The sequence below is a fragment of the Herpailurus yagouaroundi genome, unplaced genomic scaffold, assembly GCF_014898765.1.
Source record: "Herpailurus yagouaroundi ecotype Mexico unplaced genomic scaffold, PumYag 186, whole genome shotgun sequence".
NCBI classification, from domain to species: Eukaryota; Metazoa; Chordata; class Mammalia; order Carnivora; family Felidae; genus Herpailurus; species Herpailurus yagouaroundi.
This window is the reverse complement of record NW_024412417.1, coordinates 15,005,103-15,027,510: the sequence shown is the minus strand read 5'-3', so window position 1 is coordinate 15,027,510 and position 22,408 is coordinate 15,005,103. Positions and strand designations below refer to the sequence as shown.

At 35.8% G+C, this 22,408-nt stretch overlaps 1 protein-coding gene across 47 annotated transcripts in view; it reads right to left on the bottom strand.

The window, feature by feature from the left end:
• The window catches only part of RIMS2 (regulating synaptic membrane exocytosis 2), a 617,389-nt gene that overhangs the window by 329,493 nt on the left and 265,488 nt on the right, over positions 1–22,408 (bottom strand). For all 47 annotated transcript variants that reach the window (XM_040494185.1, XM_040494187.1, XM_040494223.1 and 44 more), the window contains one exon: positions 8,932–9,857. In XM_040494185.1, coding sequence (XP_040350119.1) covers positions 8,932–9,857 — 926 coding nt within the window. The remainder of the gene's footprint in view (positions 1–8,931; positions 9,858–22,408) is intronic.

The following is a 22,408-nucleotide window of genomic DNA, read 5'->3' as shown; positions in this document are numbered from 1 at the left end:
AAATTTTTGGCTAACAACTAGTCTACGCAGACACAGGAATGACCTGTAGGAAAGTGGACACACACACACACACACACACACACACACACACACACACTTTAGTAAAACAAACTGAGCAGGGAGATCAGTAGGTATATACCACAGTGGGGACAGATTTAAAATGAAAAAAGAAAAGAAAAGAAAGTCAAGACAATCCTCAGGAAAATGAATAAGAAATCAGAGTCATTACAAGACATCATTTAAATGTCCAGTTTTCAACCAAAAATTATGAAGCATGCAAAGAAAGGAAAATGTGACTCATAACCAGGAAAAAAAGGACACAAAAAAACTAACTCTGCGTGAACACAGATGTTAGATTTAACAGCTCTTAAAAAGGTTTTAAAGCAGCTATTAAAAATATGTTTAAAAAAACCATGTCAAGGAATCACAGGGAAATATGATGACAATGACAATAAATAGAGACTCGCAATAGAGAAGTAAAACTGCAAAAGAAAAGAAATGCCAATTCTATCATTAAAAAATACAGGGGTGGAGGGGCGCCTGGGTGGCGCAGTCGGTTGAGCGTCCGACTTCAGCCAGGTCACGATCTCGCGGTCCGTGAGTTCGAGCCCCGCGTCGGGCTCTGGGCTGATGGCTCGGAGCCTGGAGCCTGTTTCCGATTCTGTGTCTCCCTCTCTCTCTGCCCCTCCCCCGTTCATGCTCTGTCTCTCTCTGTCCCAAAAATAAATAAAAAAACGTTGAAAAAAAAAATTAAAAAAAAAAAAAATACAGGGGTGGCTGGGTGGTACAGTCAGTTAAACATCTGACTTTAATATTGGCTCAGGTCATGATCTTATGTGAGTGTGTGAGTTCAAGCCCTAATGGGGCTCTGCACTAACAGCACAGAATTCTGTGGTTAGAATTCTGTCTCATTCTCTCTGCCCCCCTTAAAATTAATAAACTTTAAAAAGAGAAAATTAAAAAAAATTAGAACCACATATTTTCTGTTTCCTTAGTAAAATTTGAAGAGTCACCCTCTGCTACCATCTCAAGAACAGGATAAGAAACACAAATTCCAGGTTAATTAAACCCTAGGTGTATATGTGTGTGTGTGTGTGTGTGTGTGTGCGTGTGTGTGTGTGTGTATGTGTGTATATATATATATATATATATATATATATATATATATAAAGTAGACTGCACACCAAGCATGGACCCAACACAGGGCTTGAACTCACCACCCTGAGATCAAGACCTGAGCTGAGATCAAGAGTCAGACACTTAGCCATTTGAGCCACCCAGGCACCCCAAACCCTAGGTATCTTTAATTACAAAGCACAGGTTAGCAGTCCCATGGTAAATAAATTTTTTCTTTAAAAAATTCTCAACATGTGCAGGATGTGCTGAAATAAAGTAGCTTATAGAATCATCTCTAAGAATAAAATTTAGGGGCACCTGGGTGGCTCAGTAGGTTAAGCTTCCAACTTCAGCTCAGGTCATGATCTCATGGTTTGTGAGTTCTAGCCCTGCACTGGGCTCTGTGCTGACAGATCAGAGTCTGGAGGCTGCTATGGATTCTGTGTCTCCCTCTCTCTCTGCCCCTCCTCGGCTTGTGCTCGGTCTCTCTCTCTCAAAAATAAATTTAAAAACATTTTAAAGAATAAAATTTAAAGCTCAGTCTGCTCTTTGACACTGCACATAAATACACACACACACACACACACACACACACACACACACACACACACACACCTCTGAATATGTGTACTGTTTTGTAAAATATAATCATTTTATATTTACATTTATAAGATGTAAAATACATTTGGCTTGAAGAGACTGGAAAGTATTTAATTCATATCTATTTATTCTTAACCCACAATTTTAACATATTTTATTCTCTTTTAGCCACTTCTTTATTTTGACACCCTTCTTCTTACATATAGTCTAAATTGTTATTGTTTTAGTCATTGACTAAAGTTTGTGATTTTCATAGATCCTACTAATTTATTCAACAGTCCATTCCATGAATTATTTATAATTATTATTTCAAGATTTGTACAAAAGTATCAGGAGCATCTTAGATTCCTATGAAATTAAACCTTTACCTTTATTTCATTAGGTCCTCTGTTAATAAAACTAACATCAGTCTTACACAGCAGGAATCCATACTTGAACTTTATTATGTCAGGCTCACTTTAATCGCTTCTGAAAGAGTTCTTAACAAAGCTAAGCCCCATAAAAAGAGGCAGATAATCTGTTCCAGGGAGAATGGGGTTATATATGGCAATAATTTGAGCTATGTGTCTGCTTTGAAACATATCCCAAATATTTCCTGAAAAAGCTCTTCTCAGGGATATATCCTAGAAAGGAAAACAGATCGCTTCTAGCATGAGCTAACAAAAACAAAATCCACACCCATGTATAATTTTCTTGGATGAGCCAGCTAGCATAAATGCAGTCAAATTTATAGCACAAGTTCTTACTTGTGTTCCATAAAAAAGCAATTCTAGGGTCATAAAAATATTTTCATATTTCATGTTTCATATTCTAGTACTATAGATTATTGACATTTAATATATCCTAGTTGAACCAAATAAAGAATGGATGAATGAATTTATTGAATACTGCTTGAAATATTGAATTAGTCTTAGACCCAACTTTTCTGCTATTTCAATGCTTTTTTAACTCAAATATAATTGGCTTGTGTAGCATTAAAGGTATTTTGTTCTATTATGTGTATCAATGAATAATTTGTTTTTCACAAAGCTTTATATTTTTCTATCTACAAAACATATTTCATCATTAGTTTTTTTAAATGTTTATTTATTTTTTGAGAGAAAGTTTTATTTATAAAGCTGATTTCTTTAGAGTTTGTTTTTCATACGTTAAGACTCATGCTTGTATCTGGAGATTTGCAGTCTATCTTCCCTTTTTCCTGTTCTGGGTCTGTTCTCCAATTTGCTCCACCTTTACATCTCCACTCACTCCTTCTCCAAAATAAGCTAAAGGATGTGCTACTTTCAAGAGTCTAATAATTGAATCAAACATTTTCCTAATTTATAACTTAAAAGATCGCCATATACATGTATACTAACATTTACCAGCCCAGTCCCTCAAGATTTTACAAAGAAATAAAAGAGATCTGTAACAACCAAGTAAAATAGGTCAGGTTAGAACCTGAAAGACAGAGGAAATTCAAACTCTTCACAATGATCTCACTGCTCTCTAAAAAAATCAAACTGAATTTTGTGAGTTGGGCAAATGACTGATGACATGACTATGTAATTAAAGTGAAAAACACATTGCATTATAATACTAAGAGTAAAATATATCAAATAAGAAAACGTATTGTGTTTACAATACATCAATTAGCCACTGAACATCATCTGTAGACCTTTCTCCAAGTCTAGAAGGAGATGGGGGTGGAGGGAAGGCAGGAAACACTAGCATCAAGTGAATCACAAAAGTATTATATAAGGGAGTAAAGCTTTAAGACATTTTTGGCTATAATCCACAGTAAGGAATATATATTTTATATTGTGGGCCTGTAGAGAAAAACGATTTTACAGATCAATTACCCTTACTCGGTGCACTCCACTCTGATATTTTCTACTCTATCCTATTCCAATCCCTCCCCCCGCCCTCTGTCTCTCTCTCCCTCATTCCCTCCCTCTCTCTCTGTTTTGTTTTGTTTTGTTTTGTTTTGTTTTGTTTTGTTTTGTTTTGTTTTAAATGCTGGCCATGACTCTCTCATTTGATTCTAAAAGTGAGGAGAGAAGGAAAATAAGTGAAGAGGTTAAGAATGGAAGGTGGAGGTGGCTTTGGGGGACTTTGCCCTACAAGGGATATGTACCAATACCTGGAGATATTTTAGATTATCATAACTGGGGGTGGGGATCATACTAGCATCTAGTGGGTAGAGGCCAAGGATGCTGCTAAGCTCCTTATAATGCACAAGACAGTCCTGCAAAACAATTATCCAGCCCCAATTTCAATAGTACTGAAACTGAGAAATCTCCTCTAGACTAGACAAAACTGGAAAGTCAATAGCACTTTTTAAAGGTTATGAAAAATACACTTTAAACTTCGAGAGAGAGAGATCTCACAATTAGATTCAGAGGTACTATGACATCAGCAATCTAAGACTTCTCTCCTTCCATAATCCAAAGACAAAAAAAAAAAAAAAAGAAAAACATCAGTTTGCAATTTTCTAACCCAACACAAACTATGAGGAAGTAATCAATATAGCACTGTGAAAAGCAAACTATGTCCTAGTTAAGAGATAAGTGTTACAAAACACGGAAATCTTTCTTAAGTCCAAAGTACCTATAATACAGTGGGCTTATATTGCTAGTTATTTTAGACTCTCAATTTCTTCAGGGTAGAAACTATGTCTTATTCATCTCTGTATTTTCTACTAGGTCCAATTCAACATCTTGCAAATTATAGACACTAAAAAGCATTTGGCTGAAAAAGGAATAAGTAGGTGCCTAGTCTTTAGCAACACATTGGATTTACATCTCAAAATTATATCTCAACAAACTAAAAAGTATATTCTTCTTAGCCTAAAAATACAAGCACAGTTCAACATGTGGCAGATCCTAGAAGAGGCAAAACCAACATAAATGACCACAATCCATGTAACCATGACTATACACTCATTCAAAACTCTTGAAAGTTGTCTCAAAAAAGTCTTGATTATTTTTTACCGTCATGGAACATTAGTAAGTAATCTAAAAATGTTTTTAATATCTATTTTTCGACAAATTACCAAACAATGAACACACTATCACATTAGTAGATAAGGAAACAGATCTAGAGTAGTTAAATAGGGAGGAGAAGATCATGCAGTTAATGAATTTCACAGCCAGGGTTTAAACTCCTCTGATTCTAAAACCCATGCTCTTCTCCATAAAGAGCTCTTCTCCATTTATTGTTTCACGAATAATGGCCCAATCACTTATAGACTGTAATTATCAGCAGCATTTAACAGAACTTAGTGAATGAAATGACATCTATTATAAGTTTGAGTGAAATTCTGTATATTTAGAATAATAAGATCTATCCAAAGAGACAAATGACAAATGAATAAGACAAGAGCCAAAGCCACCAAAACACCAATAAAGGTGAAGTTAGGGAAAAAAAGAAGGAGGAGGAGGAGGAAGAGAAGGAGGAGGAGAAGAAGGTGGCTAGCCAACAGGACAGCAGAGGGGAAAAAAAATTAAACTATAAGCTTCTTGTGAATTACAGAATTTTATTATTTAAAACTCAGGAAAGACCCTGCTGTTTTGTAGATGCTGTAATATGACATACAAGGGCCTGCAAAGAATCCTTCTGCAATAAGAATGCTGCCTGGTGCTGTCTATACAATGCTGGTTAATACTTTGTATTATGTGATCCAAATTTGCTTTCCACATTTTTGAAAGGTTGTGCACAAGAATGAAAAGAGACAGAAATGTAAAGACAATGAGAAAGATGTCTCAGTTGTTAAACACATTCTTTGGGGTCATTTAGTCTAGCAATAATAAAGCAAGGAAATAACTATCTTTTAAAAGTTGGTTGATCCTCATCAAAATGATGTGTCCACATATAAGCATATGGGGGGGGGAATGCTGCTAATGAAACCTTTTTAATTATTAGGAAGAATTTTCAAGCATTAGTTAACTACCAATGATGGCTATGAATCATAATGTTAGATATCTTTATAAGTAGCGTATTCCAAAATCAGACTGATACTTTTTCCACAAGCAACCAAAAATGCCTCTCTCATGATGAAAAGTCATGACAAAGTTTAATCTCTGTCCCAGTCTCTCAACAGCTATAACTTCACCTCCCTGAATGCTATTATTGGGGGTAATATCCAACAGAAAAGTGTTATTTTATTTAAATTTCTTCCTCCAAAGCTGAATTATGATTGTTTACTGGAAATACATGTTGGGAGAAACCATACCCTGTAAAGCAGATTATTAGGCAGGTGAGAAGGAGAACCATGTCTAGGTGCCTGCTAGGAGTTCAAGTAAGGGAGGATACAGATGTGAATGACATTTCGTTTCTTTCTGTGTTTGATAAATGCTTTAGTTCTACTAAATAGCATAACATAAAATTTTCATTCAACTCATATAGCTTTGTATTTATGTGAGATTTTTATGTGTTTATTTCTTATATCTTTAAGTAGTAAAACTGAAGACATTACTTTAGCAAAGAATACTAGAAGTACGTAACAGAATCTAAACTAATCCACTAAAGATAACCAAGCTATCTTTTTCTTACCTCTTAATATTATGATAAACATGGAAAACGACCAAACTAAAGACTACTGATTATACTTAAGGAAGTATTACAGCTTGTGGGAAATAAACTTTCTATATGCTCTATGATAAAATTAAGATCTATAGTTTCTTCTTATAGATCTATTTTAATAAACACAATTTTCTTATTATTTATAATTTCCATGCAACTTGTATGAAATGAGCGTCTAACTTTTTTTCCTCACTGTATTTACATTTCGTCCAAGCCCATTTGTTGAATAATTTACCCCTTCCCCTTTGGTTTGTGCTACTTTCTATGTTTTTATCACTTATTTGTTTTAATATGCCACTTTGGCATAAGGATTATTTTGAGCAGAAGGCAACTAAGAAGCAGATACAAGAAAAGCTCCTTGCACTCCCCCATTAGCCTAAAATAGGTATGATATAAATCTGTAAATGTGTCCCCTCTGCCCTCTCTATAAGGAAGGACAGAAGTTAATTATTCTACCAGGCAGAAGAAGGCTCCAGAGAAGTCTGAGTAACAAACTTTACTAGGTAACCCTTATCTCCTATTAGTTCACTCATACGTTTATCTTCCTGTGATTTGCTACCTAGAAACTCAAAGTCCCTTTCCTAGTCTTTTCATTTCTCTAAAAATTTACTGTTCTTTTGTTAAGATACTATAGAAACCCAAGTTCTAACCACCCCCTTTAAGTTTCAAGTAGCTGGAAGCTCCCACAGGTATGCACAATCCACATAATAAACGTGTTTCTCTCTTAATCTGTCTTTTGTCGGTCTAATTTACCATCTCTAGTCCCCAGTGAGCCTACAATGCACAGAGGGAAAAAAAAAAAAAAAGAGTTAACATTTTTCTCCCGCACACCCTCCCTCCAGATTCACTTTTAAAAATAAAATACAGGAACCAATTGGGATTATGCCTAAAATATCATTAACCCCAAGACACTGTTCAGAAAAAACATGCATCTTTACAATATTCAGCCTTCCCAATTAGGAACATGAAATGAATACCTACTCACTCAATGACTATCTTCTTTTATGTTAGTAAGTTTTATAGCTTTCTTATTAGTTATTTTTTAAATTTCTTACTGGTTATTTTTAAAATCACATTTTCTGTTTTTTGGGCAGAATGGGAACTGCTTTTCATTCATTTTCCTAACTATTTTTGGTGCAGTACAAAATAATGCCACATTAATTCCATATCTAGCTGCCTTCTTGAATTTATTGATTCCTGTTGATTCTCATGGAGAAGTCGATTATTCATCAAAGGTGCCAGAAAACTGTGTGTGTGTCGTGCAAGAGGGTGGGTGATACAGGGGATTCATGTTAGATACTCACCTATCTGGTATATTTTGGCATATACCAAAATAAGTTACAAAAAGATGAAAAAGTTAAAGTTTAAAAAAGTAAATAATAAAAACATGAGAAAATACACAGCTAAATATTTAACTGATCTGGGGATGAATAAAGAGATTCTACAGATAAAAGAAATGGAAAAAAATTACCATAGATGCAAAAACAGCTATATTAAATTCAATATTTCCAAATGGCCACAGAAAACTAGTAGAGAAACATCAAAATGGGAAATACATTTCAAACAGATGACAGTTAAATGGGTAAAAATCCTAACCATATAAAAAGCTCTTATAAATCAGTAAGAGAAAAACTAATTAATACCCAAGAGGAACATGGGCAGGAGAAATAAAAGGAATGAACAGACAATTCATAGAAGATAATCAAACACCAACAAACATATAAAATATTCAACTGCACAACCAAATTCAAATTAAAATGACAGAGAGAGAGCATTTTGTACCCTGTGCAACTGCAAAAATTTGGTATCTTGAGACAAAACTTAAGCACATCTGACAGGAGTATGGAGCATTATAACCTTTCTGGAAAGCAAGTTGGTATTCTGAACCAAAAGTCTGCAAGAATCAAAGCATGAGTATGTATTTGTGAAATTCTCAGGTATTAGACAAAAGTTCTTATATAAAGATAACCATTATAATATTATTTGTGCTAGCAATTGGAAGCAACTGCAATGCCTCCCAATAAAGGAATAGTTAGTTTGTGGTACACATCTATATAATAGACGATTAGTGCAGCCATTTAAAACATATTTATGAAGAACATCTAATGGCTTTGGAAAAAAGCTAATGATATGATATCAGTTGAAAAAATCAGAACAAAATTATATATATAAACATGTAAAATACAATGCATAGGAAAAGGGAAGAAATACAACAAAATGTTAATGGTTATGTTTGGGGGAAAAGATTATGGATAGTTTGTATTTCATTCATTACACTTCGAGGAATTTTTCAGCTATTCTAGAGTAAATACATATTGTTTCTTGCCAAAAGAAACACATACAAAATGCTAATTTACAACTATAGGTAATAGATATTTTTTTAATACAGCATCAAGTGATGCAAGAAAATTTTCAGAAACAAAGCAAAATAGATTAAAAAAAAAAAAAACCAATAGACTTTTCTTCCACAAGAATAACAGAAGATATCCACTTTTTAAAATTTTTATGTGAATTTTTTCTTCACATGGCCAGCACCATTAAGAAACTTCCAAAGGTAGTAATATCTATTAAATGTCAATCACCAATACAGCCTAAAAAGAAACCCTCATGGAATCAACTACAGCTAAAGTGTGATTGGAATCCAGTGCTTACCTTTCTCACTTACACTCTCACTTTCAATCTCCACATCATCACAACTGGTGTATTCAGGCGTGGAAGCTAATTCCTCCTCTGAGCTGCTCAATGAAACCTGGCGCATTTTACCTCCTTTCTTTGATTTATGAGGCTTTGGTGGTGGAGGTCGCACGGACTCCGACTGGTCAGAACTGAGAGAATCGTTCCTTAACATTGTTTCCATCTTTTCCCGTTTTGTTTTCCTCACAGCAGAGCTAGGATCTAAGTGGTGCTGTTTCCGTAGTGAGTCAGTACGTCTCATGTCTGGTCTATCAATGGGTATTGGACTCCTCCGCGGGGTGGGAGGACTATGGTTTGTGGTCCTTTGTGGATAAGAACTTGGTCCCTGAGCCTCTCGAGTTCTTTCCATTGAGTAAGATCGCTGATTTTCCATGGCAGCTCTACGTTCAGATATAGATCTCTGCCTTGATGGTCTTTCCATCCTCAGCATAGAAATCCTAGAATCTTCCAGTTCAGCATTTGCCAAAGAGACATCACTATGCCTTCTCTCATGCCTCGCTCGGGACACTTCAGCATGAATACGCATTTGTTCTTCGTAGGGCTGTGGCTTTACTGGATACCGGGCCAAATTCGGATCGCTTCGATAGCGCGCCTGGTACTCCTCCTCTCTCCTTTGCCTTTCATATTCATCTCTGCTCTCCACATCCTCATCATCTACGATATATTCTTTGGAATGCCTATGACTTCTCCTGTTGGAGTCCCTGTAATTTATATGGTCAGACTCTTCGTAAAACTGAGGTTCACGCTGAGACCTCCTATCAGCATAATCTGATGGAGATCTAGGCATGGCGTTATCTGAAGTAGCATATTGTGAATATTCTTCTCTTTCTTCTCTTTGGTCGTATCTTCTATTCTGATCTCTGGATACTGAGGGACTTCGTGTCCTAAGTAACCAAAGAAAAAGACTGATGAGAAGAGCAACGTCTAAACAATTCAACGTTTTACTGATTCACTGGCAGGTTGACGAATTATATTCAGATAGTTCTACTTTAAAAAAAAATCTTTTTACAGTCATGCCATAATAAAAGTTTTACTAATATTCATTTTATTCAGGTCAAATAGGAAATTTTAAAGGTACTTTTGATATAGTTCTTCAATGCCTGCACACTATATATGGAATATACTTAAACGCCCTGAAATAAGACAGCACCATACTCTGCTTCTGCAAAATGGACTTTACTGTGATTTCTTTGCTTTGCTCAATACACTTCGACCATCTCCCAACTGCTCTTCAGAGGCTCTGAAAAATTCCACCTGACATTCTCTCTATTCTTGACACCTCAGTTTGAAGTCACTTGAAAATATAATGAAGCCAAACTGATTTGGCTCAAGAGCTGAATACTTTCTGGCTAAAACTAAACGCTGGCTCTTAAAAATCATTTGTCATTCATCAGCTACTTATATCACTCCTAGTACTGGTTCAGCTCAATCTTTATCTTAGCATTATATCTCCAACTTTTCTTTACTGTTCTAACTTGAGATACACAATTAAAAAACATACTGAAAATAATGACTTATTCATCACAGAAAGAAAAAAAAATCTTTGTAGAAGTCAGAGAACTGCTATTTTTATTCCATCTTCACTGAGATTAAGGCCAGCTCAGTGACACCTCTCTTTGTCATCCCATCTGACCCCTCATACTTCCTTAGAGCCTCAGAAGAACAGACTGTATATTAAGTTCTCAACCTGCCCCTCTAACACTAGTACAACATAGTGGACCCTGTAATCATACAGAATACTCTTTGTCAACAAGATATTCACACTGTCCTCTTCCCTGGTACGAACCCAGCTAAATGTCAACCACTAGCCACGAAAAGCAGCGAGGAGATGACAGAAGTTGAGAATTACTATTACAGAGACTTTTGCCAGGACATATGAACAGGAGACAATAAAAAAGCAGGGTCAGTTGAAGTTAAAGATGACCAACACTGGATAGCTCAGTTGTGAATTTCTTACACGATGTGTGTGTGTGTGTGTGTGTGTGTGTGTGTGTGTGTGTGTGTCGTATATACATATGTATTTTTTGGCCTAAAAGCAAGAGCAGAGAAAGGATCCAGGTGGAATAACCCAACCCAGGAACAGCCTCCTGCTCCTCTACAGTTTCTGTGTCGTCGAATCTCTTTCCCCCGTATCTGAAATGCAGCCTGCCAATGTACCGATTAAGATTGGCTAGTAAAAACAGGAGTCACTCTAGGTTTTCCAGGCTTTAATACAGTGAGGGCTTTAATACAGAATCAAAAGCCACACAACGGAACCAGCAAAGGAGTGAAGGCCAGAGAGGTTAATGCTGCTGTTCTTAGCCTGAAGAACAAAAGACAAGGGTTCTTAAAATATTCATTAGGAAGCTGCTGTTAATCTCAAGAGTCTTTGGGGAGTCTGCCACCAATTATTTCAGCTGCCTATGGCATGAGGGTGGTCAATTAACAGGAGCTTGCCAGGAGCCACGGAGACTTTCACATCTGCCCGTGTGCCTGCCAACAACTGCTGCTGGACAATAACGGCTTCTGTAACTCTTCCACCTTTCAATGTCACACAAAGGTATAGCCAGGGTAAACTCTCCCCAGAACCACAAAGGACAAAGTATTACAGAAAATGAACGAACTGGTCTGTTTTCCTAAATGTTTTATGATTAGGCAAGTGGACGTGATTTTTTTTTTTACATTGACATGTAAATGTACACTTACATATAAAACATTTAGGACTTGAATCTTTTTGGTTTTGCTACATAAAACCATAGACTCCTATGGTTTAAAATATACAATCAGGGGTGCCTGGGTGGCTCAGTAAGTTGAGCGGCCGACTTCGGCTCAGGTCACGATCTCACGGGGCTCCATGAGTTTGAGCCCCTCGTCCGGCTCTGTGCTGACATCTCAGAGCCTGGAGCCTAATTTGGAATCTGTGTCTCCTCTCTCTGTCCCTCCCCTGCTCGCCCTCTCTGTCTCAAATATAAACATTAAAAAAATACATTAAAAAAATAAAATACATAATCAAAACAGAGCACTCAAAATAGAGCATAAACCTACCTAATATCCTATATATGTGTGCCCATTATACATAGTTCCTTTTACTTTTTTGTCATTTTTTTATACATATAACGAAAGAAAAAAATAATTTAGCATGGTGGCAATGTGTCATAAAAAGAACAGAATTAAGGGACCTGAGTTTCTTGGTTCTGTTTTTGTTATTAACCAGTTATTTGAACCTATATGGCCATTTAACCTTTGAAAGTCTATATTTTAGACTATACACATTAATTCATATATTATTTTAACAACTATGTATTAGGTAAGAACTAAATGCCACATACTATAATAGAGATTAGGAATAAAGAAATGATAAGAGAGGATCCTTGATTTTGAGAAGGCGCATGATTCTAAAACTCTTCCATTTCTTAGGGACTATGATCTTATAATACTGACACCATAACTTCATCAAGTTAATACGCCTAAATGAAAGCTTTAGGCATAGCAAAAAAATAATGACACTTCTGTCAAAATGTCAAAATTAACTGTGCCAATTTTCAACATATTCACATCTCTTTAACTGGCCACTTATATCTACTTACTCTATTAAAAAAAACTAACTGAAATAAAAGAGAATTTCCCTAGAGAACTCTAAAGAATAAGCAATTAGATCAGTTCCTCTAAACTGACCATCTAACCTCCATTAGATGCATACTTTATGTCAGAAATTCAAATACATTTTGGGGTGTTTTTTCCAACCTCAGTCAATAAATATATTTGTCTCTAAAAAGACAGATTATTCATAAACCAAATATAATATCAAGAAATTATACTGTTTCAAGAGTAAGATTCTAATGTTTCTCAGATAAGAAACATAAGAAAACGAACGATCTTTTTAACTTCATTTATTTTTGAAACTTTTTTATTTGAGTATCGTTGACACACAATGTTACCTAAGTTTTAGGCATACAACGTGGTGATTCAACTTCTCTATTTGTTATGCTGTGCTCATCACAAGCGTGGCTATCATCTGTTACCATACAACGCTATTACAATATCATTGACTACATTCCCTACGCTGTGCTTTTTATCCCTGTGACTTTTTCATTCTGTAACTAGAAGCACGTATCTCCCACTCCCTCTCGCCCACTTTGACCATCCCCTCATTGTTTAAATAAATTCTAATTTCCCTAAAATCCAGTGTGGATTGAAAAGGAAATTTTATAGCTAGCTATAAGTATATAAATTTTGAAAGCAGTATTACTTCATTACCATAGACCAGTAAGATCAGATCATCACTTAGAGCTCACTTTTGTGCCTTTGTATTTCCCCAGCACACATTCTATTCCCCATTCTATTTACAATTACCTAATTAGTGTTCTGTATTGTCCACTGGACTTTAAATTTTGAGCCAGGAAGGACTGTGTCTATCATACCTTTGTAGTTCCACTGTTAATTCATTCGCTGAACAAATACTTATTTAGGGCTTAATATGTGCCAGCTATGATTCTAGTTGCTGGAACTACATTAGAGAAGAGACACATAAAGTCCCTGCCCTAAGTAAGCTTTCTTTCTGGTAGGCAAGACAATCAGCAAATAAATTAGGCATTAAACAAATAAAGGCAATTCCATACAGTGGTAAATACTATGAAAGAAAATTGAAACAGGGCAAATTTATGAAACGTATCTGAAGGAAGCTACTTTTGGTAAGAAATGTCTTCCTGAAAAGGTACATTTGAACCAAGACCTCAGTAATGTAGGTACACTGAGTGCAGCCCATTTATATAAAATATACAACTTCACTGGAAATGTTTTGGGTGTTCTCATTCAGTTACTATCACTTTGGTTTTTGTTGTTGTTGTTTACTGAAAACTGTGTTATAAAATATAAAATCTACCAAATTCTTGATTGCTTGATATAAATCACGGATTTTCCAGGTAGTTCATCTCTAGAATCCATCTAAAATCAGCCCATCAAGCCTCCTCCTGCACCCTTCCTTTTCAAAAGATTTCATGCTCTCAAATTCCAATTCCACATTATACTTGATCCCAGTTGGGAGTCAAAAGAAAAATGACCAGATTAAATCAGAATGAAGGGGTATTGGCTTTATAATATTATAAAAAAAACTTACATGCCTTAAGATTGTTAATACAAATTAATCTCTAAAATGTGGGACCTAAGGCCATACAAGAGAGTTAAATAAATAAATAAATAAATAAATAAATAAATAAATAAGTCGGAAAATGCTAACAGAGAAATTGGGTATTTTGAAGGCAATTCAACCTAACAGTGGCCTTCCTCCTCCTTACTATACTTCTTCCCTAGGTAATCTTACCCATTTCTATCCAGGAATGTATATTATACTCTAAAGCAAGAAGGTTCATGAGGAACAGCAACTGGGTCTATGGACGCTGGCACATAATAGATGCTCAATAAATATCTGTTGAATTAAAGAACTGGTTAATTCTCCCTTAGATGATCTCTACTTTTCATGATATGCTCTTTCCTTCTATACCCAAACCCACCAATTTGCTAAAATAGTCTAGTTATTCTCTTTCCCCTACTGCTGTCTTGGCAGTGATAACACTATCAAGGAAAGGAAGGAACTGCTTTTCTTAGTAGTGCATGTTGCATGTTACTTTGGCTTTTGTTGTTGAGCTTCAAAATCCAACAGTCGTTTATAAAATGATTTCTTTGGCAAATGTACTCTGAGTGTCAATCACTTTACAATTAAACATTTAAAACAAAACCTCTTTGTAAATTAGGGGATGCTAGTAATACATTTAGCATCACACTTGGTGTTATGGGACAGAGGGAGGGCGGAGAAAAGAAAACATGTCATTCCCTGAGGAATGAACATAAATTTTTGAAAGTAAGTAGAGTACAAATAAAGTGACTATAGTGAGCCTTTACAATAGAAAAAAATATATTCTATTTTATTGGTAAATAATATTTATCATAGAATTCAGTTCCAAAAGAAAGCCTATTATTAATTAGCACTTAGAAAGTCATCTAAGTGCTAAATCATACCTTAGAAAAATTGAATTCAACATTAAATCCAGCAATCACATTGTTCTAGAGATTATGAAATTTGCCTGAAGCATCTGAATCATCCTGTAGATGCTGATTTGTACTGGATTTAAGTAAAAATAGAACAGTGCTCATGATTTCTGAAATTGGGATAACTATTGTCACTGTTACTTAACATGAAATTAAGTTTTTAAAGATGCATTTTAAGGTATAGTATCTTATAGTATATTAAAGCTATGCTGGGAGCGAGGCAAGTTTTATTCTACGACTACTGTTGTCAAACAATGAAGGATCTGCTGTCACTTAGTCCAAAATATTAAAATATTCTGTCAAATAATTTTACCAACTAGATCATGAATTACTTCATTTTTACTCTCCTTTGAATTAAAACTGCTGTGTTTTCTTAGACACCATACATTTTTTCCAGGAACTGAAGAAAACCTATGAAAATTCAAGTACTATATCACTAATCTCCATCTTCCCTACTGCCCTTTATAAGCAAGTCTTAGCATTTATTCCTATTAGGTGGAAAACATCTAATAGGTAAAAGAATATAATGATAAACTATACAATTCTCTAAACAATCATAAAGGATTTAACACTATTTCACGCACAAATTATAATTCAGAAGAATGGAACAATTCATCCAAGATGTTATATGTCACTTAATCCTTCCAAGATGCTGAGATATTAAGAGGCAGGATCCAAAATTATGCCTTTCTTTAGAATAAAATGTATTTGTGACATCATATGGTGCCTTACTTTTTACCTCTATGCTTCAATCGATCCTTATTTCTGATATAACAATATCAGTATATATATATTTGTATTCACTTTATATGTGCCTCATATCTGTTCATCTTACCTCTTTATTGAAATCTAGGTTATTACAATTATTTTCTCTCTCACCATATTATAGTGTAGCATTTCTGTTCATTGCTTGTAATTATTTTATCATATGGACTATTCAATCTATTTCTAAATATTCTAGCTATATATTCACTATATCCTCTATAATAAATGTTACTCTGATTAGAGCAAGAAATTACCAAATAGTCTCTTTAAAGCTCTGTGTCTAAAACTCAGATTGACTGATAGAAAAACTCCAAATAAAGATTCTTTCCCAATTAAAGTCATTTTCAACAATTTCCCAAAGGCAGTCTCAACTTACATACTGTGTAACAATTCATCATGTTTCTACCATATTTACAACTTTAACCATGCTATGTAGTTTGCGTTATTATACCACCTATGATACCAACTACACATACTACAAAAAAAATCATTCAGGCTCTGAAAATATAATCTGGTATAAAATATTTGAAAACATTTATAAAGACAGTGAAAGCTTACATGGAAACTTAAGCTTTAATATTTATTTGTTTTTAATTCTTAAGACCTATACAATTTTTAAGAATCATGATATTGAAAGTAAAGAATTTGAAGACTGTTAATTTCTTCAAATTCAAATTTTATGCTATTCAATTAAGTACTACCTATAGGAAAGTCTCTTACTCATAACCTTTATTAGTAGAGATCATTAAACTACTGTCATTTATAAGTAAAAGAAGAGAAATGATATTTGAAGAATCAATAACCTGAAAAAAACCCTCTATCTTTATAAAAGCTTTATAAAGCATGGTTTTTGCTAAATAAATTTAAAATGATTTATTTTAATTCTACACAATTCTAACCATATAGTTTAAACATAACATTGTAATCAAATTTGGAAATTTGAAACCATTAAGACACATTAAATCAAGGAATTAACAGAAATACAGGATCCTGTAAAATATGAAATATACAGACTCTATTCCTAGAATTTCTACGAAAAGCTTTTAACAAATCAAACAATTCATATTCATCAAAAAACACACAAAAAAGACCAAACTTTTTTTTAACACAACATTTAACACATTTTTATAGTTTTACCTTGTGTTCAACCAATGCACATCTGTCCAGCATGAAGCATCATTGTTGACAAAAATACATCAACGCTGTGCCAGGCAGTGCTTTCATTTAATCCTTCTCTAGTTCTAGCAAAATCATAGGATCCACCCTTAATCAGATGATTTGAAAACCTCTACGTGCTTACAATCATTTTTTTTTTCCAAAACTGAATTACTAAAAATTTACACACAAAACAGCACTCATTCATGGATGGAGTCATAGAATCCTGTAGTGATGAGCCTGTTAAGAAAAAGGTTACTCTGTAATGCTGTTACTATGTGGCTGTATATAGCTCCAGGTCAAGTAAGAATGTACCCTGTAAGGAGGATTACGGTACTTAGCTGATTAGTGCCTCACAATACTGAATACCAAATGCATCCTACATGCATGGCATTTGTGGGGACTAGACTTAAAATGGACAGATTGAGAAATCTGTAAATCACATTCTCCTACATGAATTACAGTATTTCTAAAATAAAAGATATCATTGTGTTTGTTATTGATGTCCCCCCTGTGCTGCTGTCACTTATAAGATGTATGGTGACAATAAAAGTCATTGATGGCTTAACAAGCCTATTTGATAATTTCTTTTTTATTATTCACTAAGTTTCTTAATCTTCAGTAAAAAGAGAATGCTTCCCCAGAGGTATAATGGGAAAGGGAATAGCAGTCAGTGAGTTTCATAAAAAATAATGGGTTCCATGAACTAAGAAGTTCATCAGACACTGAGTTTAAGTCAAGTTTTGCTCCCTTTATCACTTACTCTCTCAATGACTCTATTAGGTCAATCAAAAAAAAAAAAAAAAAAGTAAAGACAATAACACCACAGATTCCTTTCTACCAGAAACTAATCATCAAGATGTTAATAACTTCTGAGAGTTATATGTAAGTGATTCCACATAAACTTATATAAAACTGAGGAAAGGCCAGTGTTTGAAGAGTGGGGAAAGATGCAAAACTACTGTGCTGTTTTTTGGTCTCCTGAATTTCAAGTTTATCCTTTTTTTTTTTTTTTTAATTTTTTTTTTCAACGTTTATTTTTATTTTTGGGACAGAGAGAGACAGAGCATGAACGGGCGAGGGGCAGAGAGAGAGGGAGACACAGAATCGGAAACAGGCTCCAGGCTCTGAGCCATCAGCCCAGAGCCCGACGCGGGGCTCAAACTCACGGACCGTGAGATCGTGTCCTGGTTGAAGTCGGACGCTTAACCGACTGCGCCACCCAGGCGCCCCTCCTGAATTTCAAGTTTAAATGAGAGTCTAGGAATATGTGGTAGCACCATTCAAACTATTTGTGCAGTATTCATCTACACGATTCTCTCCTAGATTTAAGTCTAAATCTTGGAGAGGTTGTGGAGGGGTGGCAGGGACAGATAAAGTAATTTTTCCTCACTGAGATTCCTAATAGAGATTTGTAGATTATTGAAACAAATGCGATAAAAATTCAGGATCACTCATTTTCATAGGAATGTGAAGCAATAACAAAAGTCACCCATTTAGACCCCATAGCTCATATTAAAGTGAAAAAAAAAAAAAAAAGATTCCACAGAATACTGTGATTCTTCCAAGCTGATAAGTCCCAAAGATTTCACAATATTACAGTTGATATTATGATAGCAAAGCTTCCTCCTTTATTTTTCCTTCCATTCACTTTGCCCGCCTCTGTGAGTCCTCTCAGCAGTGTTGTCCCAGCTATAATGTACACTCTCTGTTGCCAATCATCTCCTCCGCCATCAACCTTGTTTCCTTCTCCATTCCGTTGTTCACCACAGACCTTCATTCATATCATTCCTAATATGTTTCCTCTCTATCAATCTTTCTAGGTCTTCAGTTTGTTTCTCCCTACACTTCGGGGGTCGTATTTTCCTTTTAGGACTATTTTCTCCATTTAAAAAAAATTTGTTTTAATGTTTTTATTTATTTTTGAGACAGAGAGAAACAGAGCATGAGCAGGGGAGGGGCAGAGAGAGAGGGAGACACAGAATCTGAAGCAGGCTCCAGGCTCTGAGCTGTCAGCACAGAGCCCGACGCAGGGCTCGAACTCACGGACGGTGAGATCATGACCTGAGCCGAAGTCGGACGCTTAAAAGACTGAGACACCCAGGCGCCCCTCCCATTTTTAATTCTTTTCTTTTATACTTTTTTAAATTTTAATTCTTTGGGTAAGTACTTCCTATGCATGCAAATTTATGAGGACCGAATTTGGGATTTAAAAGGATTTCATGAGACTATTTATAATTGTAGTATCCATCGACTTCTTCAGAAGTACAAAATAACAAAAAGATTCTATGAATCAGATACCAGTGTAAATAATTTTATTTCATTCATGATGATATTTTCAACTTACGTTTGAAAGATGAAGACCTTGTATATTCAAATCTCTAGAAAATGGTGCAGAAATGATGTTGCCCTCTACTAACCCATTGTGCCACTCCCTTCCTCCCACTATCCCTCCCCAAACTGCCACAAAGATTAGGAACCATTCTGTATCAGAAGACAGTTTCAACCGGTAGTGATTTTAGTTCTCCTCTTTAAGGTGAGGAGTCCTTCTTTAAGGACTTCTTTAAGCCTTCTTTCTGAATTTATGACAGCCTTAGAAACAACCCTACAATATTCAATGAAAACAATACAAGGAAGTACCATGAGCAAGATAGGAGAAATAGAAGGGGAAAAAAAGTATAAATACGTTTAACTAACAACTACCCTCCATAATCATCAGTGAAAGACCCCAGAAAGAGTTATTTTACTCCATTCTCCCCTGAAATCTTTCTATGATTTCAATATCACAGTTACTTTACTGAACTCCAGTTATTGGTTTAATATACCTTTGCATTCTCTCCTCACAGTTATTCAGAGAAGAAAACCTCTTCATATAAAAGGAAACAAACACATCCACAAGTATATATCAAATTAAAAAATCGATACTGCTTATCTGCAAACCAAAGACGCATATAATTAATTCTCATCTTAAGTGTTCATTTCCTTATTGGGGAAAAAGAATAATACGGTGTTTTAAAATACGGAAAACATCGATAAATGTGTTTAAAGAGAAAAAGTGCATTCCATCTCAGTTAATGGTAACTCTCTCCTTCTAGTTGCTCATCCAACCCGTGAGGAAATTCTATAGGACCTACCTTCAGAATGCATCCCGAACCTAAACACTTCTCACCGTCTCACCACCTCCTCTAGCACAAGCCCGGTGAAGTCATCACCATTTTTCATGCGATACACTGCAAAAACTTCCTAACTGGCCTCTCTGCTTCCATGCTGTCCCCCTTCACCTCCGTGTCAACACAGCAGCAAGAAAGCAAGTCAAATATGCCTGAAGCCAGTCGGTAGCTCCCTATTTTGCTGAGCAGGCCTAGGGGATGTGGTGCCCGTCACTCTCTGGCCTGGCCTCCTCCCCTACCGCTCCCCTGCTGGCTCACTCAGGATCCAACCGCGCCTTCCCTGCATTTTCTCACTTTAGGACCATTGCTGTGGCAGCTCCCTCTGCCTGGAATACCGCTCCTCCGGATATCAGCAGACACTTTCTAAACATCTCGTCAGTAGAGACCTTCGTTATTCATTCCTCATGTCGCACCTTCTCAAGGGGCCTATCCTGACCACCCATGACTTCGACCTGTCTCCAACCCTTTACCCCCATTCCCGATCCCCTAAACCTACTTTATTGTTTTTAATCTCTTTCAGAACACTTATCCCCTTCTAATTATAATGTATTTTTTATTTGTTTCCTGTTATGTACACGTTGTAGGCAAGGACCACTGTTTTGGTCATGTGATCCCCAAATACCTGGCACATAGTAGATAATAAATATTTATTGAATAAATAAATAAAGCAACATAAGCAAGGTAAGTTTTACACTACAACAAAAATAAATGTCATCTGTCCTATTCGACCAGCCTATCTACCATAGAAACATACAAGGATTAGCCAAAACCTACACTGTTTGTTTTCTTTTTTGTATTTTACCTTAAAAACTAAACTCACAAATTACCCAAAATACCACTTCCAAGGGAACAAATAAAAGATGTGCCTTCAGTGCGCGAGTTTTGAGAATATCAACCTCTTCATTCTCCCAGCCCCTGGTTTTTTTTCTGTCCAATTTTGTTGATTTGTAAGAGCGATTTGAGAATTTGAGTGACTTTTTCAGAGATGTAGAGAAAACCGCATTGCTGAGATAAGTAGGAAGAAGCAAGGAGTTAAAAAAGAGGCTGTTTTTTGATAGAGAACAGAAAGAATCTTGCCACCAATATGCATGAGAATACAACTCAATTAAATTATTTTAGAGAGTGACAGGTACAGAGAAAGCTCTTATTAAACAGGATTTTTCTTGGAAGAGAATTGATGATAACCAACTCAGTACAGTACTGTTTGGAGCCAACTACCATGACAAAATTAACACACACACACACACACACAATCTATTTTATTTAAATGTAGGGCACTTCATTATACCAGTATTTGAGGTCACAGAAGTTTTCCTATATAATTCCTGTATGCTCATATGCCAATAAATACATAACATGTAATGTATCTTGACACAAAGCTAAAGGAACAGGCACAGATTATTTCTACATGCTCTCCAACTTCAGATCTGACCATTAGACCAATTAAAGAAACCTGATTTATCTTCAAGTTAACAGAATGTTCTTCCTCAGAGAATTCAGCACCTAACATCTGCCCGCCAGCATGATCTGTCGGTGCTCCTTAGCCATCTATACCAATATTGCATTGCTTCAAGTTATGCCTCAATCAGCCCCCCTGTTTACATATGTAGTATTCTCTGGAAGACAGATACTCTTGATTCTTTCATTCTTTAAGACCAGTAAAACACTACAAAATCGAATCTTTAGTAGACTGTCTTCAAAAGTGGCGGAAAGCAATATACAATTCTATCTCAGGATACCACTGTCTTCACTCTATTCCCAGTCTGAGAAAGTCTGCCCCAATCCCATGTATCTATACCATAAAAGTATTAATGCATAATGGAAATTTTAAGGAAGCTGTACTGAGGAGTTAAAAAAGACAGCACTGTACCCCATAGAGCATTACATAAAACATCCTCCTTTTAATAATTCTTTAATTCTCCCTTTAGTAAAGCTCTCTTAGCCTCTTACCATCTGGTCTCCCACACTCCTCTACAAATTTCCTGTGCCAGTGTTGTGTTATAGTTAGTCACTCCCCCACCCCCGAAAAAGTATAACGGAGTTCAACCCTAAATAACATGAGACGTGATGTGATGAGGTCCACTGGTGGGGCTGAGCTTTGTGAAAGAAGGATGGTTAATTTTAACAAGTGCATTTGTGTGGTTTCATGATATTTAACATATGATATTCTCTTTTAAACACCACATTGAGGGGCGCCTGGGTGGCGCAGTCGGTTAAGCGTCCGACTTCAGCCAGGTCACGATCTCGCGGTCCGTGAGTTCGAGCCCCGCGTCGGGCTCTGGGCTGATGGCTCAGAGCCTGGAGCCTGTTTCCGATTCTGT